This window comes from Urtica dioica, chromosome 9 (assembly GCF_054948205.1).
Source record: "Urtica dioica subsp. dioica isolate 48M chromosome 9, U.dioica_male_clone48M_v1_H2, whole genome shotgun sequence".
NCBI classification, from domain to species: domain Eukaryota; kingdom Viridiplantae; phylum Streptophyta; class Magnoliopsida; order Rosales; family Urticaceae; genus Urtica; species Urtica dioica.
The window spans coordinates 24,230,948-24,258,103 of record NC_142764.1 but is presented as its reverse complement, the minus strand read 5'-3'; the positions used below and the strand labels follow the sequence as shown (position 1 = coordinate 24,258,103).

The 27,156-nt window shown below is 34.1% G+C and overlaps 2 protein-coding genes across 5 annotated transcripts; both read right to left on the bottom strand.

The window, feature by feature from the left end:
- Positions 1-9,874: 9,874 nt before the first annotated feature.
- On the bottom strand, positions 9,875-13,956 carry BRD4 (bromodomain 4). 3 transcript variants are annotated; one of them, XM_089627219.1, is made up of 5 exons: positions 13,403-13,956; positions 12,315-12,364; positions 11,990-12,067; positions 11,259-11,727; positions 9,875-10,483 (listed from the first exon to the last, which is right to left on the bottom strand). In XM_089627219.1, exons 1-5 carry the CDS (start codon positions 13,544-13,546, stop codon positions 10,049-10,051), a joined length of 1,176 nt encoding a protein of 391 aa, XP_089483345.1. In that variant the 5' UTR covers positions 13,547-13,956; the 3' UTR covers positions 9,875-10,048. The 3 variants fall into 3 exon arrangements, with proteins under 3 accessions (XP_089483345.1, XP_089483344.1, XP_089483346.1); XM_089627218.1 differs by having other exon boundaries at positions 9,875-10,486; positions 13,403-13,952; XM_089627220.1 differs by lacking the exon at positions 11,990-12,067 and having other exon boundaries at positions 9,875-10,486; positions 13,403-13,952.
- Positions 13,957-18,832: 4,876 nt separating this feature from the next.
- LOC149386031 (Transducin/WD40 repeat-like superfamily protein) lies at positions 18,833-25,810 on the bottom strand. Of its 2 annotated transcripts, XM_089625466.1 has the most exons (18): positions 25,234-25,810; positions 24,630-24,760; positions 24,247-24,364; positions 23,805-24,031; positions 23,606-23,708; positions 23,359-23,429; positions 23,061-23,135; positions 22,806-22,949; positions 22,542-22,701; positions 21,947-22,423; positions 21,802-21,858; positions 20,771-21,717; positions 20,408-20,533; positions 20,017-20,091; positions 19,823-19,935; positions 19,584-19,700; positions 19,423-19,491; positions 18,833-19,333 (listed from the first exon to the last, which is right to left on the bottom strand). In XM_089625466.1, the coding sequence occupies exons 1-18, from the start codon at positions 25,256-25,258 to the stop codon at positions 19,273-19,275; spliced, it is 3,096 nt and encodes a 1,031-aa protein (XP_089481592.1). In that variant the 5' UTR covers positions 25,259-25,810; the 3' UTR covers positions 18,833-19,272. The 2 variants fall into 2 exon arrangements, with proteins under 2 accessions (XP_089481592.1, XP_089481593.1); XM_089625467.1 differs by lacking the exon at positions 25,234-25,810 and having other exon boundaries at positions 23,805-24,036.
- Positions 25,811-27,156: the final 1,346 nt, after the last annotated feature.

Below are 27,156 nucleotides of genomic sequence, written 5' to 3'. Positions count from 1 at the left end.
TAAAAAGAAATTTTCTAAAATCATAGTCTTTGCTCATAAGTTAAGAGCAAAAAGACATTTCAAGTTTGTTCTCGGCCTCGGTACCTTTAACTCGGCTCGGTATGAGAACAAACAAAAAATAAATTTTTTAAAAGTCATAGTCTTTGCTCATAAGTTAAGAGCAAAAAGACATTAATAAAATTTCAAGTTTGTTCTGGGCCTCGGTACCTTCTACTCGGCTCGGTATGAGAACAAAATAAAAATAATTTTTTTTAAAATCATAGTCTTTGCTCATAAGTTAAGAGCAAAAAGACATTAATAAATTTTCAAGTTTGTTCTCGGCCTCGGTACCTTCTACTCGGCTCGGTATGAGAACAAAATAAAATAAAATTTTTAAAATCATAGTCTTTGCTCATAAGTTAAGAGCAAAAAGACATTAATAAAATTTCAAGTTTGTTCTCGGCCTCGGTACCTTCTACTCGGCCTCGGTACCTTCTACTCGGCTCGGTATGAGAACAAAATAAAAAGAAATTTTCTAAAATCATAGTCTTTGCTCATAAGTTAAGAGCAAAAAGACATTTCAAGTTTGTTCTCGGCCTCGGTACCTTCTACTCGGCTCGGTATGAGAACAAAATAAAAGAAATTTTCTAAATAATAGTCGTTGCTCATAAGTTAAGAGCAAAAAGACATTAATAAAATTTCAAGTTTGTTCTCGGCCTCGGTACCTTCTACTCGGCTCGGTATGAGAACAAAATAAAAGAAATTTTCAAAAGTCATAGTCTTTGCTCATAAGTTAAGAGCAAAAAGACATTAATAAATTTTCAAGTTTGTTCTCGGCCTCGGTACCTTCTACTCGGCTCGGTATGAGAACAAAATAAAATAAAATTTTTAAAATCATAGTCTTTGCTCATAAGTTAAGATCAAAAAGACATTTCAAGTTTGTTCTCGGCCTCGGTACCTTTAACTCGGCTCGGTATGAGAACAAACAAAAAATAAATTTTTTAAAAGTCATAGTCTTTGCTCATAAGTTAAGAGCAAAAAGACATTAATAAAATTTCAAGTTTGTTCTGGGCCTCGGTACCTTCTACTCGGCTCGGTATGAGAACAAAATAAAAATAATTTTTTTTAAAATCATAGTCTTTGCTCATAAGTTAAGAGCAAAAAGACATTAATAAATTTTCAAGTTTGTTCTCGGCCTCGGTACCTTCTACTCGGCTCGGTATGAGAACAAAATAAAATAAAATTTTTAAAATCATAGTCTTTGCTCATAAGTTAAGAGCAAAAAGACATTAATAAAATTTCAAGTTTGTTCTCGGCCTCGGTACCTTCTACTCGGCTCGGTATGAGAACAACATAAAAAAAAAATTTCCTAAAATCTTAGTCTTTGCTCATAAGTCAAGAGCACGGACCTAAATGAAATTTCATAAGAATAATAAGTGTTAACTCAAAAAGTATGAGCATACACGAATGAAATTTCAGGTAAGAACCGCAACGATTCACTCTCGATACGATTCACTCTCGATAAAAGCAAAATGACAACGTTAACACAAATATTTGTTTTAAAAGATTCAAGCGAATCTCTTCTCGGCCTAAAGTTGAGGAAGAAAATAAAACGTTCTATAATGAACAAAAGTACTTCTCGGGCCGAATCCGAGGAATGAATAAGGTAAAAATGAACACAGTTGAGTTGCAGCGAAATCAAACTGAAATAGTTCCTTACCATTTTTACTAAAATACTAAGAAACTGGAAGGCTACTGTTACGGGATTATTTTGTCTAAGCCGAGTAGGCTGGTCGGAATCCCGAGAAGACGCAAGGAATCCAGCACCGAGCTCAGGAAAAATAGGCCTGAGAGCTCACTATTGAGAAGGAACGACCCGTTCATAAGTTAAGAACGAACCCTATCAATCAGAACTTCGAAGAGAAGAGAAGATAATAGGTCAAAGACTAGTCAAAACAAATCAAACACGTGTAAATTCCAAAACAAAACACTCGATGAAATAACCACCCATTACGCACAATTCAGGGAACGGTTACTTAATATCTATCAAGGATGTAGGACTGATCACCCTACGTAACTGACCATTACACATAAATGAAATTTCAAGTTTGTTCTCGGAGGCATGAGAACAACATAGAAGAAATTTCATAAAATGTAGTCTTTGCTCATAAGTCAAGAGCAAAAAGACTTAAATGAAATTTCATAAAATTAATAAGTGTTAGCTCAAAGGGTATGAGCACACACGAATGAAATTTCAAGTTTGTTCTCGGAGGTATGAGAACAACATAGAAGAAATTTCATAAAATGTAGTCTTTGCTCATAAGTCAAGAGCAAAAAGACTTAAATGAAATTTCATAAAAATAATAAGTGTTAGCCCAAAGGGTATGAGCACACACGAATGAAATTGCAAGTTTGTTCTCGGAGGCATGAGAACAACATAGAAGAAATTTCATAAAATGTAGTCTTTGCTCATAAGTCAAGAGCAAAAAGACTTAAATGAAATTTCATAAAATTAATAAGTGTTAGCTCAAAGGGTATGAGCACACACGAATGAAATTTCAAGTTTGTTCTCGGAGGCATGAGAACAACATAGAAGAAATTTCATAAAATGTAGTCTTTGCTCATAAGTCAAGAGCAAAAAGACTTAAATGAAATTTCATAAAAATAATAAGTGTTAGCTCAAAGGGTATGAGCACACACAAATGAAATTTCAAGTTTGTTCTCGGAGGCATGAGAACAACATAGAAGAAATTTCATAAAATGTAGTCTTTGCTCATAAGTCAAGAGCAAAAAGACTTAAATGAAATTTCATAAAAATAATAAGTGTTAGCTCAAAGGGTATGAGCACACACGAATGAAATTTCAAGTTTGTTCTCGGAGGTATGAGAACAACATAGAAGAAATTTCATAAAATGTAGTCTTTGCTCATAAGTCAAGAGCAAAAAGACTTAAATGATATTTCATAAAAATAATAAGTGTTAGCTCAAAGGGTATGAGCACACACGAATGAAATTTCAAGTTTGTTCTCGGAGGTATGAGAACAACATAGAAGAAATTTCATAAAATGTAGTCTTTGCTCATAAGTCAAGAGCAAAAAGACTTAAATGAAATTTCATAAAAATAATAAGTGTTAGCTCAAAGGGTATGAGCACACATAAGTGAAATTTCAAGTTGTTCTCGGGAGTATGAGAACAACATCGAAGCAATTTCATAAAATGTAGTCTTTGCTCATAAGTCAAGAGCAAAAAGACATAAATGAAATTTCATAAAATTAATAAGTGTTAGCTCAAAGGGTATGAGCACACATAAATGAAATTTCAAGTTTGTTCTCGGAGGCATGAGAACAACATAGAAGAAATTTCATAAAGACACCTCAGTCGAATCTCGGCTTTTAAGCCGACAAATAATCAACCTCGGAACATCACGAGGAATAATCCAAGAAGAGCATTGCATGAATAATTAAATCAAAGATTGTGCAATATAGTTACTTATCATTTTGACCAAAATAATAAGAAACTGGAAGGCTGCTGTTACACATAAAATTAGCAAGGTCAAGAATGTACTCGGACCCTTGTGCTCGGACCCATGTGGTCGGACCCTCCGAGCATGTGGTCGGACCCTCGTCGGAAGACTAAGAAAATGTGGTCATATCATTATTTAAAACCACCTGAGAACACGTACTCGATGGTTACTCTAATAAAAATAACTACCAAGCGGTTATGCATGATAACCACCCACTCACAAGGATAATGGGGAAGTTACAAAGTAACTTCTAGATCATGGGTTTGAACTCCCCATTATCTCCAAACTCAACTCTATAAAAGGGAAGCAAATCAACAAAGAAAGGAGGAATATACGCTGGAAATCTCACCTATCCAAAAGCATCCTCATCCACATTCTTGAACTACGTCATGACCTGATCCCGCAAACACGGGTACGTAGGCAGCTCATCAAGAGCACGGTCACCCCTGCTCTCTTGTACTAGATTCGTCTGTATATAGAGAAAATCCTACCTGGAACCTATGTGTGGTCGGGGCTCCCTACTCGGACCCTAGTGTTCCTCGCAGGACAATTGTTGTACCATTTTTGTATGTCAACAAGTTGAAAAAAAAAAAAAAAAAAAAAAAAGTAACATCCCTGCAACTCCATGCACTGCTTTTTTTCCAAAATATATTCAAATGGATAATTACAGCAAGAGCCGGTGTAGAAAATTAGTAGTCCAATAAAAGGAACGCGATCAATCAATTAATAAGTAATAATTAAAAAAACAAAATCATGGAATGCTACATGTCGCCCATTGACAACGCCACATGTCGACTCGTGGAACAGCATTAGAATTGTGTAACTCATTATAATTTTTGTTATGAATTATTCTTCAAATCGTATTAACCCAAGCAATCATAAGTGCACAAGCAAATTTCAATAAAATAAATATCTGCTAATAATAGGTAAATATTTATGTTACTATGTCAATTTTGAAAAAATAAAATTATTGTAACTAGTTAATTTTTTAGCTTCTTTTAAAATTTTAGTCAAAATTTTATTTTATTAAAAAAATTCATCCCCATCAAATTAAATTAAATTAATTATAAATAAGTAATCTAATTTACTTTTGTTTGACCGAAATAATTTAAATTAATTATATTTAGTTAATTTAATTTGCTTCGGCCTGCTATTTTTTTTTTAATAAAATGAAATTTTGACTATTTTTTAAAATGAGAGTGTACTATTGAGTTACTGATCTAATTGTCCTTAAATTATTAGGATGTAAATAATCAATTAAAACATTTATTATTTGAGAAACATGTAGTTTTTTTAAGCCAACCAATAAATAAATAGATAATTGAAGATATGATTGGGATTTAGAGTGTAATTATTAAAATAACATCTTACTTAGATATGAATGATAATAAATTAAACTAAAATTATATGAAAGGAAGAGTATCTAAATATCAGATGCGACAATTAAATGGTGCACAAGAAAGCATGGTCATAAGCGCGCTCGAGCATCGTGACTCGTGACTATGATCTTAAAATGTCACACGCCCGAGTATAATAACACTTACATTAGTGCCAATCAAAAGGAACTAGCAAAAATCTTGACATCATATGATAAACGTGAAAAATTATTAATTTCTGAAAGTGAACTATAAAACTTGAATCAAGATTTTTAGTAGCATGATTTCATCAAACAGAAAGAAAGGGTAGGTTTTAACGTGATCGTTGTCCATATCCATTACATTGCGTGGTGTTTTAATCATGCTCACGTGAATAAAAATGGTGTGTGTGTGTATATGGTCAATTGAAACTTGAAAGGCTTTCACATAAATTTTTAAAAGTTGAATTATTAAGCATTTCTAATCCTTAATATATCATTATTTTGAAATCGCTATATGCTCAAATTTTAACAAAGTTGTTGTGATCAATGTGCTCTCTTTTACTTTCTTCTTTCTTCATTCTTAGGCAATTTTTGGACTTCTATTTGGCCACTTTTAATTATTGTGAAACTAATGTCATTTTGTAAAGAAAAAAAAAATTAAAGCTATTTTAGGTTCTCTTTCTGAAATTGTCTTTCATACTCTGGTTCCCATGTACAGAAGTAGTTTAAGTACCCACCACTGTAACTGTCAGAGGATAAGTTGTGTATAATTTATAGATCAATAACATACTTTTTTTTTAATTACTGCGTTATAAGTGTATCTGACTCTGACCAAGACAGTAGTCTATGAATGTTACAATTAAGGTGGTATAAGAAAATAAGAAATAATAGAATATTTGTCGCAATTTAATTTGAATCATATATTACATCACCTTCCTAGGTTTCAATATATTATAACATTATTGTATTGCTGATTATTCCTCTCTATTTCTTTAAGGAAAATATCCTCTTTATTGATAAATAAAATAAACTGTGGTTAACACTATGATCAATTATAATAAAATTGTGAAGAAATGTCAATAATAAAAATATTCTACTGGTAGTGTTAAATTTATGAGATATTCTCTCGTGCGGGTCCAGTTTTTTTTTTTTTTTTTTTTTTTTTTTTTTTTTAAGTGATCTAGACCGTTGGAGAAGTTGATAGGAATGTGATTAATTAATCAAAATTCATATCTTTTTTTTTTTGGCCCATAATAACCTCTACTGAATTTATAAATCGTTTGTTAAGAACAGGTCACCCGTCACCAAATAAAGCGTAAATCTCCGAAAATGAAACATTAAAAAATATGTTGAAAGTTGAAACACCTACTATATATTCATCAACACGTCATAGACAAACACTTAAAAACCAGTGCAAATTACGGACAAAACTTCTCAAATTATTTATCTATTAAAGCACGTTCGAGAAAGAGATAAACTACAATTAAAAAAATCCTCGGTTTGGCAGTTTCGTGTCGTACAAATGTATTTCAAAGTATTAGAAAATAGATTACGGAAGAATAACGTGAAAACAAAACGCATCCCACTATCATTATTCTTTCTCTCTAAATTTTTAGTGCAATATAAGAAATATTCTTTCTACGTACGTTCAGTGTGAGGACTTTAGGTAGTAAGGACTTTCAATATTATATTACGATTACGAACCAACGGAACGAATATTTTATAATAAAGTTCACTAATAAAGCTAAGATAATCTCTAGACTAGTGTATATATGTTAGCCGGGGAAGGTTTGAGAGTAGTTTTAATGCGTCTTCTTTTCTAAATAAAACAAGTGTTATAAATACAGCGCAAAAAACAAGTCTTCTTTTCTAAAAAAGGGCAAAAAATGCAAAAAAAAAAATAAAAAAAAATTGAGGGGGGCTTAAACCCCTGCTAGGCCTATACTGGCTCCGTCACTAACAGCGAGCCAGGATGCCAGATTATAATAGTCAATGATAAAAATATGAAGAAAATAAAAACCATGAAAATTCTGTAAAAAATTGTATCGAAAATATATATGTATATATACATATATATATATATATATATATGATAATTTAGAGATAGTGGAGTGTTGAATATAAACAAGTGAATGATAATACAATAGTCTAATAGGGCTTATATAGTCATACAACCAAAAACCCTAAATACAAAGATGACTAAAATATCCTTACATAATAATAATAATAATAATAATAATAATAATAATAATAATAATAATAATAATAATAATACTACTAATAATAGTAATACTAATACGCTAATATCCCCCCGCAAACTCACGATCCTACAGCAATAAGCATCGAGATTTTATCAGATAAGAAGCGGAAACGCGAAGTGGAGTGAGTCTTCGTGAACAGGTCGGCAATCTGAAGAGATGAGGGAACGTAAGGCAATGTGATCGTACCAAGCTGTAAGTGATGGTGTGTATATAACAATCAATCTCAATGTGCTTGGTGCGCTCATGAAATACAGAATTGCGGGCAATCTGGATAGCACTCTGATTATCGCAATACAATGGCGTAGGATGGCGAAGAATAATTCCCAAATCAGCAAGCAACCACCGCAACCAAACAATCTCACAAGTAGTCGAGGCCATGGCACGATACTCAGGTTCTGTAGAAGAGCGAGAAATAACATCTTGCTTCTTACTCTTCCAAGAAATGAGTGAATCACCAAGGAAAATGCAGAACCCAGTAGTGGACTTTTACACGAGCAATTAAATTAGTAATTCAATAGCACACCCTCCCTTTTTTAAAAATAGTCAAAACTTCATTTTATTAAAAAAATAATCCACAAAATCCGCAGTAAATTAATTAATTAAAATTAACTAAAAAAATTAATTAATATATATACATATATAAACATATTTGTTTAATCTTTAAAATGCATAAATTGATTTGAACATAACCTTAAAAGCTCAAGCCAATGCCAATGGATTCGTGGAAAGCTTATTATATATTTTTATTCATTAATACGTATGTAGTATGTACTCTCTCTCTCTCTCTCTCTCTCTCTCTCTCTCTCTCTCTAACAAAAATAAATATCGGCAATTGAATTGGAACAAATTGGAAGTTCCTTCCGCTCCAACATTGTTCTCGAAACAAAAAAAATTTGTTCCGATTGTTCACGGAAGTGAAATTGTCAAGACACGGTTGTAAAAACAAAAACAAAATCGTATCAAGTATCGAACAACCAATTATCTTTAATTACAGAGTTTAATCTTCTTTGAAATGGTGTATTTAACTTTCATTGTAAATGAGTCCGTTAAGCTAGAATTGACCGTTTAAACAATCCTAGAATTACCATAAAATTAAATAATAATATAAGATAAATAAACATACAAACTTAAAAATATTTTATAAATTCAAAAAATTAATACATAGTACATCATTTTCTCTCTCTCCTTGAAAGCTTTTACTCTCTCAGCCTCTAGGGTTTTTTTTTCCAGATCTAGATCTAAATCTCTCCCCTGGGGCCAAATCCGGCGGAGACTTCGATCATCAATTGGGTGTCTTTCGGCTCCGGGAGAAGAGGTACGGCGGATCGAGACCGAAAAAATGAGTCAATAGCAGAGAATGTTGAATGAGATTTTGTGTGATGCTTTGAGTCACGGGTGCTGTTGCAGCACGGTTCCTCGGAGGCAGAGGCATGGCGGCTCGGTTCCTCAACGACGGAGGCTTGTCCTCTCGGCGACGGCGATGCGGCTCGTCTCCTCTGCGTCGGCGATGCACCTCGAAGCCTCGGTGGCGAAGTGGCTCCGCTCCCCATCAACAATGCGGCTCGTCGTACGACGACGGCAGCGCGACGCTGTGCCTCGACGACAGGGGAGAGGCTCGGCTCCTCGGCGACAGTGTTGCAACGTGGTTCCTCGGCAACAACATTGTGACGTGGCTCTTCGTGGTCATCATCCTCCCATCGTATCGGTGTTGGCTCTCGTGTGTCGGACTCTGGTTTCGATTTTAGATTTTCTTTTTAGATTCAGTTTGAGTTTGTGTGTGAAACTATTACTTTATTGTTGTGATTTGCTTGATTTGGTTTATTATGGAGGCGGATTAGCCGTCGTCCCTTTTTTCGTTATGGATTTCCTGATAGAGTTTTCTCTGTGCAGGCTGAAGAATCATCTTCTTCTTGGTCACCGGACCGAGGTTGATTGGATTTCTCCATCATCCGTTATGAATACTATGAAAGAATCATACATGTGCTCGATTTTTCTTGTGCCCGTTGTTCTTCCTCTTGTCGGAAACATTCACAAAATTGCGCAATTATCTGAACTTAGTGTTAGATTCACTTCGACTTAGGTCTGTTGTGTTCCTTGTACTAAGATGTGATTCTCCTGTATTTGTTGGTATTTTACCCAATTCCTAATGGAAATTCATGTGCGTTGTGTAAAACTATTTGTAACATGTAATATTACCAGGAGACAAAATAATAAAACTACCTCGTAGAGTCCATATTGAAGAGTTAGTTGTTTGTTGTATATGTACTGGCTGCGTTATATATGCGCCGAAAAAACTTAATGCTTATTGTTAAGGAGTTCAATTTATAATGCAAAAGTAGAAGTAAATGTTTGTTACATCGTGATTCATCATGCACAATTCAATTAATAAAAATCGGCAGTAATTAATAACATCAGCAATATCTTTATCAAGTTTGATAATGTTACTTTTGAGTTTCCTAACCATTTTCCCATGTATTTAAGTGCTCTGGACGGCCCTACAACTTGTAGAAGAAACACTGGGCCTCTGAGTATAATAGAAGCCCAACGTTCCTAGGTCCACTCCAAGATTCTTATGAGCAACAGAGTATTCACTAAATATTCAAAGAAAAAAATAATAATATATCCCATCATACATCAGGATTTTTACACACCGTATAGCCAACCCAAGTATTTGATGTTACGAGAGCAAAAAAAATGCCATGACCTCTCTGGCCTTTATAATTTACTAACGTCAGAGAAAGAAAAAAAAAAGAGCTCTCTGAATCAACTATTGTATTGCGTTACCCTCTCTAATCCGGACAAAATATAAAAATAAAATCAAATAAAAAAAAAACCCTCTTCAATATACAATACTGATCTCTGCAGAATCTAGGAGTCCTGAAGCTAAACATGGATATATACAACAAATAACAATTAGTTCCACTAATCACTACCTTGTCCGAACTCTTTTCTTCCCCTTGATTGGGCTCTCGCTCTTCGGTCCAGGTCTCTTCGCCCGAGCAATGTCCCTCTTCGGAGCCTTCGAAACGTCACTGATCGCCGGAACAATAGTCTTAGGCGGAGAGGTTTTCTCGCCGGTAGTTTTGACATGACCAGCTCGGACAGCCGTCGCCGGAGAAGTAGCACCGCCGGAGATTTTACAGCGTTGAAAGTATCGGTGCAAAGACTTGGTGGCGTGGTCTCTGAGGATGCGAGCGGACTTGTACTCGCGTGTGTTCTTCGAGTAGAACACGAGAGCGTTGTTCGCGAGAAGCATGATATCCCGAAATAGCTCCTTCACCGACACGATCGTACGGCTGGCGATCCTCGATCGCAGCGTCTCGAAGTCCACATGCTTTCTGATCATTTTCTTGTATCTCCCTCTCTTCTGCGGGGCAAAAGTATTACAATTTTTTTTTCTTACACCGCAAGGAATCAAGTTTATTTCATACTAATTAGCAATGAGATGAGTAGTTAATAAATATTAATCGGGTTGAAGTCAGTAGCATGAAACTCAGAATTAGGAGTATTTTTTCACCAAAAATTTCAATTAAATTATAAAATACTCAATCATTTTAGTTAGTTTTGCCTCATAAACAATTCATAAACTCGCCCAAAGGCTAACCAAAATTAACTCAAAATTCACCTTTCTCCTTATTTTTTCAATCTAAGATCCTTAAAACTATTAAGGTTGACTTTCTCAGAAAACGTCAACCTAATTAGCAAGGAATTAAGTTTACTTCACACCTATTGGCAACGAGACGAGTAGTTAAAATTAACTTAAAACGAGACTCATAATTAAGAGTATTTTTTTAGCTTATAAACAATATTAAAAAAATCGATTCATTTTGGTTCGCATTGCCCTTTTAATCGGTCAATAGCTTATAAACAATATTAAAAAAATCGATTCATTTTGGTTCGCATTGCCCTTTTAATCGGTCAAACCGTCTAAAAAAATTAATTTAAATATCACCTTTAATGCAACAAGTTCCTTGAATTTTTTTTTTCTTCGCAATCTACGATCCTTGGAACCATTAGGTTGACTTTGGAATCAAGTTTACTTCACAAATTGGCAACAAGACGAGTGGAAATAGCATGAAACTCATAATTAGGAGTATTAGTTCGACTTTCTCGGAGAAAAGAAGCATTAATTTCCGTACCTGGCTATCGAGGCGCTGGCGAAATCTGGAGGCACATTCGTTCTCCTCGATGGAATCGAGAACCTTCAATAGATCATCGACCCCGTCTTCCAAGACCGACGACCCAGACACCTCAGCACAGTCACCGACATTGTTGTTGACCAAGTCAACGCCTCCGCCGCTCTCTCCGACGCTGCAATCCTTTCTCTTCCTCGCGCCCCTCCTCTTCTTCAGCGTCCCGACGGCCGGTTTGATCTTCTCGGCGATCGGCGAAACTTCGGGCGTTTTCTTCGTCTCTTCGGCCGGGACGGAAGATGGGATTGGATGGTCGACGGTGAAGCTTCCGGCGGATAGGCCGTCTTTACTGAGCGATTCGAATCCTTCCGACTTGTGGGAGGCCACCGGAGACTCGGTTTGGCTTGACGCGTAGTTGACGCGAGATTCGCCGGCTTTCTCGGCTTTCAAGGTTTCGAGTTTCGTTTCGAGAGATCTATATAAGGAGAGAAAAGAAGAAAAAGAAAAACTAAAAACTAGTTACTCATCAATGTTATTTTTTAACAAATATAACTCATGAGCTTAGTGTGATGTGTGTCTTGAGATACAAGTTATTGAAGCGAATGTGCTTGTTCCCCCAAATTCTTGGAAGAAAAAAAAAAGTTTAAATTTTTTTTTTTTAATTATATAATATCGAACGATTCGGGAATAAAAACTTAGTATATATTGATAATAGGATGTTCAGAGAGAAAACTAACCCTATTGAGTCTTCAGAGACCTCTAAAGCTTGCCTCAACTCTGCCATTCTTTTCTTCCGTACCTCTTCAAACCAAGTCCTAAGGTGTTTTTTTTTTTTTATGATCATTAATATTATTATTATTATTATTATAAATATATTGATGTCTAAAATATAAAAATTCTGCTAAAAATGTAAAACCACATGTTTTAAACATGAAAAGCTCAAGTTTGAAGCAAGGAAATGAGGTCCAAACCATAATCCCAAGTCACATAAATTTGCAGAAGTCAATACAAGCCATTAACTATATGTATGTTATGTATATACATATATATATATACACTCACGTGCATTTACTATAACGCTGTTGCAAGTCGTCATATTTGGCTCTGCAAACCTTCAAAGTTCAAACAAAGCACACCGATTGTCACAAACTCACAATGCAAGTTTCAAACTTCAATCATAAAAAATGATATAGATGACAAATAAATAATAAAAGTTTTATATACGAATTGTTCTATCTCTTGTAACCACGGTTTTCATCCGCCGTACGTGAGGGCTTTTATGAAATCTCCATGACACCGCCCACATTTAAAAAAAGTTGTATATGCGAATTGTCACAAAGTACACTTATGGTATGACCAATTTCCTTTGATCTTTCAAAAAAAAAAAATTTATTCCTTTGAACATATGGTTTGGTTAAGGACGACCAATTGCCGTGTATTTAAGAGTACTGAATCTAATAAGGAAATTTAATCCTGACAACATTATTATATATTCTTTGACCAAAGAAATGAGATTTACCGACTTTATTCCCCATTTATATATTCACATACCGTACATACTCTAGTCGGACTAGTCTGTAAAAGACTCGAGATAGAAAAATTAAAATAAAACAACTCACTACTATACTATTTCACTTTTTGGCCTAAACTCTGAAGAAGGCATAAAGATAAGATAAGATAAGGATATTCCTCGTTTAAAACGTATAGTTATTTTTTTCCTGAGAAAAAACTGGAAAATATTTAAAACGTATAGTTAATAGCGTGGGTAAATTATTTATTTATTCGATAACCAATTTTTTTTTTTCTAAGTTACTTAAAGAAAGACTCTGTCGTCTCTGTCCCTCTGTAATTAATCTTTAAGCTCATGATTAATAATTACTGCTTCAGAAGAAAATTCCCTGTCTTTAAACTGTTTATATGTTCTTTAACCAATAAATAAATAAATCAATAAGGAAAGAAACAATGATAAATGAGAATAAGAACAATGAAATAAAAATAAACGTGCCTTCTTCTGATGAAAAAAAAAAATGCAAAAAAATGCAAAAGATAAATTGAAACATATGTCAAAGTAATCAAATTATGATGTATGAATGAAAAAAATATTCAAAATAGATAATTTGGAATAAAAATATATATTTAAAATTGTAAACCTGTGGTGTGAAAGTGTAAGGACTGAGAGCTCTGGAGCGGAGCTCGGCGGCCACGGTGTCCCAATCTCGAGCGCCGTGGCGGAGCACCGCTCCTCCGAGGAGAAGCTCTTCCCACGTGCCCCACGTGACCTCCTTACTCCCCATTTCTTTTCCGCCCACGTGTACGGCCCTGATCACCCCACAATGGGGTGCTCTTTTCTCTCTCTCTCTCTCTCTCTGTCTGGTAATAGACGATAAAGACTGGTTTTCTTTTTGGCGAATTTTGGTGGCTTTTTTGTTTTTCTCTCTTTGTTTCTTGTTTTTTTTTCCTTCTTAATTCTAATATCTAATAATAGCATGCGTTGGATTGGACAAGAGGTTGATGGACTCTCTCTCTCTCTCTCTCTCTCTCTCTCTCTCTCTCTCTCAGGTCTGAGGCGAACAACAAAAGAGAGAGAGAAACAGACAGAAAACAATTTTATATGTACATCATGTGTGTTTTGTGTGATAAAGAAGAGGAACAAGAATTGGAAAATTTGAGACTATTGTGAGAGAAATGGAAATTTGTAAAATTGGAGAAAAATGAATGGGTGGGATCTAATCTGCCTAATATAGAGTGCCACTTTAATTCTCTACCATTGATGGCCTCCTTGTATTTATGTTTTTTTTTTTATCGAATATTTATGTTATTATTTATCCATTCTTATTTATTTGTTCAAGGAAATAATACAATAATTATTACATTTTTTATACATGTATAATAACATTAATTCCTAGATTTGATTCGATTTTATATTTTTTGGCGACGGGATTCTAAACCAGTAGCATTTAAGTATTTTTTTTTAAATTATTTTTATGCGTTTGCGGTGACACGAACCATATTTTCATTCAGGAGAATCGGAGTGCTTAGAAGACAATGATCATTACTCTCATAACTAGAAATAGAATATAACTGCCGTAGCTATATTTATTTCTCATTTGTTTGATGGTCGGAAACTCAACTTCGATTCAATTAAATTTTGTATAAGGTCTCTTAATTGTGAGGTGACATGCTTGTTAAATCATTAATAAATTAGAGTATAAACGATTCACTTAAATTTTAATTAGTTTAGAATGGCTTAATTTGTGTGGCAACACTTCTTGACAATAAGGTGTTCAACTCATTCTAGAAGGCAATGGTTCAACCTTAATTCATGTAAACATCTCACATGTTGAAGCTTAAAAGTTTTTTCTTGTAATTTGTGTTTAAATGTCTAATATATTTGATGATGTAGTTTAGATTGAAAAACATGTTAAACTTAACTTTTTCTCTCTTTCGTAATCAAAAGTCTTGAACTCTCTGTTCATAGTCAAGAGTCTCGAAGTGGCATTCTTGATGTTGCCTCAAGATCAAACCAAATCGATTCACCTCAAATTATTCAATAATTGAAGTTGCATTGATGTCCACAATACATCGAAACCCTAACTAGTGTCATTAAACCAAACCGCACAATACATCGAAACCCTAACTAGCGTCATTAAACCAAACCGCACAGACCTGAGGCCAAACTCTTAGTTGTAATCAAATTTGATTAATATGATTGATATGCCAATTAGTTATTTTTAATAATGATTTCATCCTAATTTATTTGAATTTTATTGTGTTAATCATAATTTTTATGATTTGGTAAGTAAATTTTCATTAATATAGATATCTTCGGTTTAATATTAACTACTAGCTTTTAATATCTTATTGTTGATAAAATTACCTCATGGAGTGTGTATTTTTATTAATTAAACTATTGTAAACAACGTTATTATTTGAGAAAATCAAAAATTAGTAGTGTAATTAATTTCAACTCTTAATTAGAGCATGCTTGATATGCGAGAATATGTTAGTCACACTCTCGTGAACCTATTCGAATTGCCTTAGTTGCGAGAATGTTAATAAAACTCTCGCGAGCCTATACGAATTGACGTAGTTGCTTTGCATTAATTTTAAAATAAATTATTGGGATTATGATTCTTTAGATGTTATAATCACCTTAAAACGATATATTACGATCGATTATGACCTTTTTATATGATTACCGAGGTTATGTCGATACAAACAATTAAAAAAAACATATATAATTTTTGGTTTATAATGGTAAATTGGTCAACATAAAACATCAAGAATGTTAATGGACCTTTTGTTACTAACAACTTGCACAAACCCTAAAGGGTTAAAAATCCTTGCTTTGTAAATGCACATCTCTCACACGGTAAGAGATAAATGACCATATATAAAGAAAGAATGAGGGAGCTAAGGATTTTAGCATAAATTAGGATTTAGGCCGTAATTATATCATATGTTAGGTGTTCTTTTATATTAAGATTTTTGAGAAGTTTCCGTTCTCTAATAAACACCAATCTCGGGATCACAACGATTATCTCTGAGTTACAAAAACTATATATAATGCCTCCTTTCTGTTGAGTTTTTATAAAAAAAAAATAAAAAAATAAAAAAAGTTGGGAGTGGTATAGTATAACTTATCGAACAATTTAAATCATTTTTTTGGAACATATCACATCCATCATATGCTTTGTTTTTGAGATGATGCGTCTATACCCTGTATTATCAAGTTTATTATTTATATCCCCTCAGTTTTTTCATTAATTGTAAAATAAACCCTATGATTTAGTAAGTGTTTAAATTTTATCCCTTCATTGATATTTTGCTTAATTTTTTTATATTAACTTATAAAAAATGATAAAAATGCCCTTAAAAAAATACACTATCTCTTCCTCTTTGAGATTACACTACCAATCAAATTAACATTGAGATTAGTTACGGTGTTATTCCAAACAGTCAACGTGAAACAAAATAAAATCAATTCAAACAAGTTGAACAGCTAATTTTTAAGTCATATTATTTAAAAAGTTATCGGAAAGAGATTTTATTCTGATTTGACCAGAATTCCAACACTTAATAGACGAAAGTCTTTCTTATATAAAAAAAATTAGTTAATTAGCCAATATAAACTTGGAAGTTTGCTAAGTAGTCAACATTTAGTGAGTTTTTGGTAGAGAGTTTTGATAGGATACTTCAGTCAATTTACGCGTGTAAATACTTGGTCATTGCTATTTATCAAGAAGTTACTAAAATTTTACGAAAAGTTGATTAAATGACAAACTAAAAATGTAAATAAGGCTATATATCTAATGGACTCTTCTTATATTAAGGACCGAAATTATGTCTTACTGATATCTAGATTGATCTAGTGATAATATCACACATATATCGATTGAGAAATCTTGAGTTCGAGCTCTCTGAACTGCAGAAATGCATGTCCCCCCTTACAGGTAAAAGATTTATCTTCTTTAAGCTTAATATCCATGTACTAAATTATGTAATTTTGACCAATAGAGCCGCTTGCGCTTGACGTGCTATAATATATCATGTAATCTTAATCAATAGTATCAATTCTTAAGGAAAAAAAAATTACAACATTATGTCCATTTCCGACTTTGAAAGTACCATGATAAAAATTGTTTTAAAGGAGAAAATTAGCGTTTTAGTCCCCCTAAATGAGTAATGCGTTCGACAACTTACCAAAATAATTTTAAAAAAAAAAGTTTTTAAAGTGGTATTTTCTTGAGGCTAAATAATGCAATTAATCCTAGAAAAAATAATTCATAAAGCGGGAGATTCTAGAAGCCACGTGGAGATGGAATTTCCACATGCTTAATCGGAATAGTCACGCAGCGTGAATCCTACGTGTTTCATGGGCCCACCTTAAGCATATGTCAAAGTAATCAAACTTGCACAAACTCTAAAGGGTTAAAAACCCTTGATTTGGTAAATGCACCTCTCTCACACGGTAAGAGATAAATGACCATATATAAAGAAAGAATGAGGGAGCTAAGGATTTTAGCATAAATTAGGATTTAGGCCGTAATTATATCATATGTTAGGTGTTCTTCTATATAAAGATTTTAGAGAAGTTGCCGTTCTCTAATAAACACTAATCTCGGGATCACAACGATTATCCGCGAGTTACAAAAACTATATATAATGCCTCTTTTCTGTTGAGTTTATATATATATATATATATATATATATATATATATATATATATATATATATATATATATATATAGTTGGGAGTGGTATAGACATAGTATAACTTATCGAACAATTTAAATCATTTTTTTAACATATCACATCTAAAATAAACCCTATGATTTAGTAAGTGTTTAAATTTTATCCCTTCATTGATATTTTGCTTAACTTTTTTATATTAATTTATCAAAAATGACAAAATGCCCTTGAAAAATACACTCTCTCTTCCTCTTTGAGATTAGACTACCAATCAAATTAACTTGAGATTAGTTACGGTGTTATAACAAACAGTCAACCTGAAACAAAATAAAATCAATTCAAACAAGTTGAATAGCTAATTTTTAAGTCATATTATTTAAAAAGTTATTGGAAAGAGCTTTTATTCTGGTTTGACCGGAATTCCAATACTTAATAAACGAAAGTCTTTCTCATATAAAAAAAATTAGTTAATTAGCCAACATAAACTTGGACGTTTGCTAAATAGCCATTATTGAGTAAGTTTTTGGTATGGAGTTTTTGGTAAGTTTTCACTCAATTTACGCGTGTAAATATTTGTCATTGCTATTTACCAAAAAATTACTAAAAGTTTACGAAAAATTGACTAAATGGCAAACTAAAAATGTAAATAAGACTATATATCTAATGGACTCTTCTTATATTAAGGACTGAAATTCCATCTTACTGGTATCTAGCTTGGTCTAGTGGTAGTATCACACATATATCGACCAAGAAGTCTTGGGTTCGAGTTCTCTGGACTGCAGAAATGCATGTTCCCCTTACAAGTGAAAGATTTATCTTCTTTTAGTGATAAAAAATTGTTTTAAAGGAGAAAATTGTTAGCGTTTTAGTCCCCTAAATGAGTAATGCGGTCGACTTACCAAAATTAAAAAAATTAAAAAAAAAAGTTTTTAAAGTGGTATTTTCTGGAGGCTAAATGCAATCAATCCTAGAAAAAAATAATTCATAAAGCGGGAGATTCTAGAAGCCACTTGGAGATGGAATTTCCATATGCTTAGTCGGGATAGTCACGCAGCGTGAATCCTACGTGTTCCATGGGCCCATCTTAAGCCACTGCTGTCTAGCATATCATATGCTGGATATTCTTTCCCTGTCAACACCAACATTGGAACTAGAACCTTTATAATCAAATTCAATGTCAACAAAAGACCGAAAGACAAACAACAGAAGAAGCACAATTAAAAAAAAAAAGAAAAAAAAAAAGAGAAACAGAGAGTTCATCCAAAAAATATAATAAAAATAAGTTGACATTGATGATTTTGGTAGCAGCCACCATTATTTTATTTCTTATCTTCTCCGGGAAGTTCGTTTGTGTTAAATTTAAAAAATTTTGGAGGTTTGGAAAATAGTTTCAGCAAGAAAAAGTAAATAAACAGTTTTGTTTCCACTTTGAATTTGAAGTACATAAATGCTTTTTCTTTTCTTTTTTTTTCCTTTCCATATTTATATATACTAAAGAAACAAACAATGAAGAGTTATACATCATGTACTGAGACATGGTAACGTTATAATCACCACATCTTCATAACCAAAAATATGAATATCAGGAGATTTTTTCGTGCCGGCATCAGATAGCTATTTACTTCTTCTTCTTCTTCGACCCAACCGCAGTGATTCTCTGACAGAAATGCATCACTCACATAGCCGAAGATAACGGCAATCTGATGAAAACGGAGACCAAAATTGCGAAACACGAGAACTATGGCTTGACATGCCCGTAGTTCATGATGTCCCGTCGTCATTCCTCATCCGACCCGTCGTCTTTTTTCCCTGGTGGGAATATTTTTTATTATGATTCTTGAAGAACAAGATTCAATTCAAGTGCACTTTTCGCCACCAAACCGCCTCGTCTGAAATAAGTAGAGAAAATCCTCAGTTTTATTATTTTATTTTAGGGGGGCTATGCCAAATGTAATATTTCCTTAGAAGGTGCACTAACCTCGCAAGCAAAGGAAGAATTTTCTTGATCTGTTGCAGATGAAGAGAGCACTGGTTACACCATTCTCTCCTGTGAGTGAAACATGAGGCTTGTTAGTGAGCAAAAAAAAAAAAAAAAAATTCAACAAAACCCCGAAAAAATGTATGTGTAAAACATTGCACCTTTGCTCTGCATTCAAATCAACTCCGAGACCTCGACGTGCTGCGATAGTTGACTGGATCATCGGACCAAAGACCGCTACGAGCTTTAATAGCATCTCCATCGACAATGTCGCATGCCTGTCAAACAAACCCACCCCAAGGATTAAAATCTAATTACCTATAACTTGTATCGGTTATTCTTAGAACCCTAGAATCATGTGATTGTGTTTTACTGAGCATATCACTTTAGAAGAAACTACCTGTCAGTCTTACTATTAAGTAAGCCAAGAAGCACGGGAAGCAAAGTAGAAAACAGTTCAAGGTTGAGAATGTCCATTTTCTCCGTGAGAACACTTATTACGTCTGCTTGTACCTGAATAACATTCGAATGACATTAGGGTTACAAACGGAACACAAAAATATGCACGGTCTATAATCTTAAAAAGGTACTCACGGAATGATCTGGTAGCTTCTTCATGGCACCGATCGCACCTTTGAAATCACCTCGTTCCCAAAAATGTCGCACCACCTGTATTTACAGAATCAGATGTGACTTTGCTCCCGGAATGATCATTTCCTATACCGGGAAAAATCAATATACTACAAACTGAAAACCAAGCAACTTATACTCTACAGAATTCTTCTGCCTACTTTCACCACCAGAAGATTCCTACTGAACCGATGCATAATCTTCTAGTACACAAACTAAATTATCCGCTTTTAGGATCGATCTTCACCTAGATGCCAAGTTTCCTTGATTTGTAGCATGGAATTGGAAGGTATTATTACGGAGGCATATCCAAAAGAATTGAAAAGCAGAGAACCATGTACGAAGAGAGATTTACCTGTAACTTTGTCAAACGAGAACGGAGGTTATTTAAGAATACTTCATGAGTTTGCATCAGGTCTTCAGTAACATCGCAATCATTTGAAGAATTCAAATCACTTGTAGAAACCTGAGGTTCTTCAATCTGGCAGTAACCAACAATATGATGTTTTAACACAATCATTCATGATAAAGCACTGGTTCAATAGAAAGATTATATCGGCCCGCCAAATCGTTAAGGGAAAATTCTTATACATCTATGAAGTGGATAATCATCTCAGAAATTTCTTTTACCGATGCATTCACATTCATTTATGTCTAAAGAGATACACAAACGAATACTAGATCATTAAAAGGAACACAGAAAGGAAGGAAAATATACCTGTACTATCGGTGTAACATCTTCTTCGGGAAATAAGCGATTAGATACAAAGGTCGGTTTTGTATCTACTTCGGGAAATAAGCGACTAGATACAAAGGTAGGTTTTTTAACAACTTCTTGAATCACACGGCTAGACATGACATTACGCGTTCTGTCTACAGGAATCCTACGGCTCGGCGTTCTATTTGGTTCGGGAGATTTGATAATACGACTTCTATTTAGTTCGGGAGATTTGACAGTACGTGCTCTATTATATACTTCTGGAATCCCATGCCCAGAACCAACTGTTCTTCTTTTAGATATTTCGGGACTCACACGACTCAACCTGTCCGATGTTCTATCTACTTCAGGACTCGCACGGCCAGAACTGATGGTTCTTGGTGTGGTTATTTCGGGATTCACACGACTTGGTATGACGTCAGATGTTTTGTCTACTTCAGGAGCAACACGGCTAGACATGATCCTAGGTCCGGGAGACACAACACGACTTGGCACAATGGTTGGTGGCTTTTCGACTTCGTGAGCAACACATTGTCTAGATATGATTGTTGGTGTTTCATCCGCTGCTTGAATCACACGATTAGATGTGACACTGCTTGTTTTATTTATTTTGGGATCCAAATGACCGGATGTCATGGTGGGTGTTTTTTCAACTTCATGATGAACGTTTGTAAATACAATAGCCGGTGTTTCATCCACTGCTTGAATAACGCAGCTAGATGTAACACTACTTGTTTTATTCATTTGGGGATCCGCCTGACTCGAAATCAAGGTGGGTGTTCTATCTACTTCGGGAACGACGACATTAGATAGGATGGTCGGTGTTTCATCAACTTCAGGACTCAAGTTGCTGGTTGTTACCGCGGCTTGGTCTTCACTTGCATCCAATGGTTCTCGTTTCTCGAACCTTTCAACCAAAGACCGAGTTCTTCCTCGCACAACTGTAACTGTAAATGGGATATCTTCAGAATCAGCTTTCATTCGGGTCATGCTGAAATTTACAAAGCTATCAGGTATAGGGATTCATTTACCTCCATTGACAACTTTAATAGGGTTGCTGTCCTCGCTAGCTTCAGGAATTTTATCGCCTGAGAAACACAAAAGAAAAGGCTCAAAAGAAAATACGAAATAAGAAAAAGATTACAGATATACATCATTGGAAAAAAAATAACTTACTGGTTTCCTGACTATTGGGTGTCTGAGGAGATAGAACTTTTTCAAGTCTTTCTGTAACAGAATTAATACTGGGGCTTGTGTCCTCCGACACAGTTTTTATTTCAGAGTTGGAATCCGCAGGACCGTCTATCTTACCAGATTCAACAGCCATTGGAAGCCTTTCTATATCACTTTTGGTACTTGATGGCCTTCTTGCGTTAGCTGGCCTGAGCAACATTCCGCGTTTTGTCCGTGAAAAAGTTATAGGTTCAATTGTGGCATTGGACGAATTTTTTTCATCGGGACTGTCGCGAGGTACAATGCTTTGTGCGGTAAACGATTTATTAACTGCAGGATCACTATGTTTCGGAGGAGTCCCAAAAACATGATTCTGCTTCTTCGTCACCTGATCCTTGATTTCCTTTGTTTCTAAATGAGAAGGAACTTTTGGAGGACTCCAAGATTCAACCTTTTGTGAAACAGGCTTTCCTCCAGATGCTAAATAGAAAAGGAAAAAAAATATAAATTAAGTGAGACAAAAAAGCACATACATAAGAAGCTAGCATTTACATACTTGGCTAACAATCCCATGGAAAAGGCGAAACAAAGAACTTACAATCCACATATATATCCTTTGTACCATAATCAGGAGATCTAGATCGCATATTTGAATTCATTAACATAGTCCCTATTCTTTCCGAGCTCCCTTGTTGTTTAAGATTGAGCTTCTGGTCTGTACGGTCATTTTGGGAAGCATCTCCATACGGTTCAATAAGCTGATGCACAGAGCACATATATAAGAATTATAAAAGGTCCTCTTTTCTCCTGTTAAAATGCGATAAAAATTGAACAAGAAAGAATAGAAGATTGAGGTAAATACTGATATATCTGCCACCCAAACTCCAACAGAATTTTGATAGTATGAGCATCCCAATAGTTTCCCGTCGTGAATGCATAAATCACCAAGGGTTGACCATCCTATATCAACAGCATCATGACGAATCACAGGCTCCCACGAATAAACCTATGGGGGGAAAAACTTGATAGTAAATTTACATTCCGTGTCTTTATTTTCTTCTCTTATTTTTTGTTTTCCAAATAAACCTGATATATTAAGATGGGAAACAAAGCAAACCTTCAAACTGTCTTCTAGTCCAGCGAAAAGGGTCCTTCCATCGGGGTGAAAAGTAACTGCACGGACTCCAGATGCCTAGGGAAGAAAAAGAATATATATATTTGTTTCAAGAGATCGATAAAACTAAGATATATAAGTTAAAAACTATGCTCAAGGGAAGGATCGGGATAAAGTTTAAACTTTGAGTTGTGTTTGACAATTAGAAATATCGTTAGCACTACTTTAGCCACTGCAATTAGAGAAACTTTTATTTATCGTCATTCATAAGACTGGCACTTATGAAACAACTTTGATATACCTCAGGTCTAGTAGATCCAATTAACTCAAACGTTTCCAAGTCCCAGAATTTCACAGTTCTATCTGCTGAACCTGAAGGTTTTGTAAGGACACAGATTATTAGTTCAAAACATCCAGAGCATGAACATAATGAATTTGGAAGTGAAACAAACTGATGGGCATCATTATCGCCCGTTACTTTGAGTACTTTATCTTTTCCCACAAACATCAGTCTTTTCAATTTTCTAATAGATTCCGAATTCGCTCACCGGTCGCCAAGAGGAATTCAAGAGGATGGAAATCTAAAGACCGAATATGTCCTTCGTGAAACGTAAAGTCATGCAACAACTTGCCAGCAGTCAAATCCCACACCTAAGAAGATAGTAACCAGTGTCAAATTATCTATAACCACCATGGTAGAATAATAACAGTACGAATGATATTGATCGCTTGACAAATAAATTTTACCTTTACAACGTTATCCAATCCACCGGAAACCACCCATCGGCCATCGGGACTGAACTTTATAGTACCGATGCCTTGAGTGTGACCCTTGTACGTGTGAATACATCCTTTCTTTCTAATGTCCCAAACCCTAAGATTAGTATCCGAGGACCCCGATGCAAAAAACTCGCCAAACGGATGAAATTCCACGGCAGTGCAGTTGGCTCTGTGTCCAGAAAGCGTGCGAACCACTACACTTCAATCAATAACATTTATGTTAAAACTCCACCAACACATTAACCATCATTTGAAACTAAAAATGCAATAACTTTTTAGTATCCTCTCTCGTGGTTTTGGACTCAACTTTTCAGACTGCATAGTCTAAAATTCTATGTTTAAACTAGTTCACAACTCGGTACTTTTTAACTTAAACTACGACAAGGAAATTGATGTATCGGACACTTACTTTTTGCTTCTTCTAAATCCCATTGCTTAATAGCGCCGGTGGAAGTTCCGGCGAGGACTAATACTTCTGCTGAGTCAAAAGCAACAGATTCAACAGGACTTGTGTGTCCACTTAGGCTCTGCATATTTACATAAAATGACCAATGCAGGTCCATTACCAGGTAAATATTAACACCGTGATAATAAAATCGCACAAATTAATTCTTCACAACAAAAGTTGATATGGAAAGAGGAGATGTTGTTGATACCCAAAATAATGCAGCTCAAAAACCATACACAACCGAGAGATATAACTAGCATGTACATTCTAAACAACCAAGTTAACCCGAGGAAAAAAAATTCCTAAAAATAGAATAAGAAGATATCAAAAATTTATATAATTACCATTAAGGACTCCGGTTTCCCGATTGTCCAAACATTGACTTTGTGGTCATCACCGCCGGTGACATAAAGCCGACACGCCTTCTTTCCGATTTTTAAGCAATTGATATTGCCTGAATGAGCCAAGAACTCCTCTATTTTACGAAACCCATGGTCAAGAGAAACTAAATGAAATAATATTAAAATAAATGACAGAATTAAACGACATAAATCTCGCAGGCTAACGCGAACGGAACAAATCCAAACCCAAAGCGAAAATCAGTTCTTAATTTAACCTAATCTTCGATTTTAGCGGGAAATTTACTTCAACTAAAACTCCATTACTCATAACATTAAAGTCTTCCACTTTCTTCTTTTTCTTCTAACACTTCTTTTTGTCCACGGCGGCCAAACAAAATCGGTAGGATTCATTATCTTCCAAAAATAGTAATCGATAAATAGATAAATATATATATAATTCGAGAGTTTTGCAGAGCAATAGACAAAAACTCCATCCCCACCGACATCAATCAGAACCCTAGGCTAGAATGAAACAGAGATTTCGAACCAGAACTCAGTTTCACCGATAAAGTTCAAGAAAAATTCCAAGAGAAAAAAAAAAGGATACGTAGCTTATATCCACGCTTCGCCATAGTTGAAGCAACTCGGAGACTGAAAATCCTTCGGTCGGAAAAAAAAATCGAAGATAGGAAATTCTGCTAGAACACTACCAAACAGAAGGAAATATTTAATCGAACCGCTTTGTTCTCTTTACTTCCTCTCCGATTACTATTTCCCTGGATCGGGCTGTAAGTCCGCCGACGAAAGATAGGAACTAGATTCAACAATGGAGAGAAATATTCTTCGAGTGCTCGAAGGAACTTCAGATTCAGCTGGTATTTTTAGTAATAGGAAATGGAGTTTCTTTTTCTTTCCTTTCTCTTCTTTTCTTCCGATATAGAAAACTGCGACGAAAATCAGATTACTCACAGACAAACAACGTTTTTACTTCTCGTCAGCTTTCTTTCTTCTTTTTTTTTTTTTTTTTTTTCTTTTTTTACTTTATTGACCAAAATGCCCTTCTTTTTCTCAAGTCGAGAACAGCGAAACCGTTGAAAACCCCAAAAACCCCTCGTTTTGTTTATTTGTGGTGTGAGGCCGATAAAGAGCCCAAACTTCACTTTTCCGGTGGCTTAGAATTCATTTCAGTGTTACATTTTATATGCATGTATGAATTATAATATATATATATATATATATATATATATATATTTTAAGGGAATATAAAAAATATAGGTATGTATGTGTTGTGTAGACTTCAGCACGTTGGTTTTTTTTTTTTTTTTTTTAATTTATATTACTTTTACTATTGTTTTTATTACTAATTATGGCTTCTCTTATTTTTAAATTTCTTTTCTTCACGGAGAAAAAAAAAGAGTAAATGAATTTGGAAAGTGGTTTATCTAACACAATAAGGCATATGGGAATTTTTTATTTCTCACTGACAGCTATGAACATTCCTTGTAATTTAATTTGTCTTTTTTTTTCCTTTGGAGAATTTAGATGTGGTAATTAAGTTTTTTTTTTGTAATTTAATTTGTTGGTTTGAGAAGGACATGTCACTTAGATGTTCACCCTTAGTTTTCTTTTCTTGTTTTGTACAAATTTGGCAACAAACCACCTTGACACGTTTAGATTTTTTTTTAAAGCTAAAATATATATATATATATATATATATATATAATTTACTTAGATAACAAGAAAATAGATTGTTGTGCGGCCAAAAACTCTAACCCATTAAGCTTTATTGTATTTTATATTCGAATTACTTATCCATTAAGAATATAAGAGCAATCATAAAATAAAAAACAAAAATCCACTACATTGACATGTAAATGTCCTTTATTCTTGTCACGTTAACAATAATACATTTCTTTCTTTTGCCTAACACTTTCAAGTGTTGTTATTGATGTTGCCGTTGTAATTTGAATGCTATACGTCAAATAAAATCTTAACTAAAGTTGCATGTGCAGTGCTCAATAATGGGATTTTGATTATTAATTTCTACTCATATGTTTACAACAAACTTGGACCCATCAAATGAAATGATATTTATGGTTTACTCAAATAAAAACGTTCGATTTAAGGAAATACTTACGGTACCTTTGATCTCTCAAAACTCAAAAACATGTTTCAAATAGGAATTTCAAAATTATGGATATTTGTTTCCATTTTTTTTTAAGTATGATTTGTGAATTTGTTGACTTCCTGAGCTATGCTCATCAAGTACTTTAAAGGATTTGATTTTGTAGGATATAAAATTAGAATGAACTAATCCAATCATACGTTCTACCTAATATGTGTTAATGACATGTTCATGGTTGGTACACATTAGGATCTAAGCGTATTTTTATTTAATATTTCCACGTATCTGATTTTTTTTTCTTATATATATATATATATATATATATATATATATATATATATATATATATATCTTACAATAAACTCTTTTAGTTAAACAAACATTTTCGCAAGTATTATTATTCAT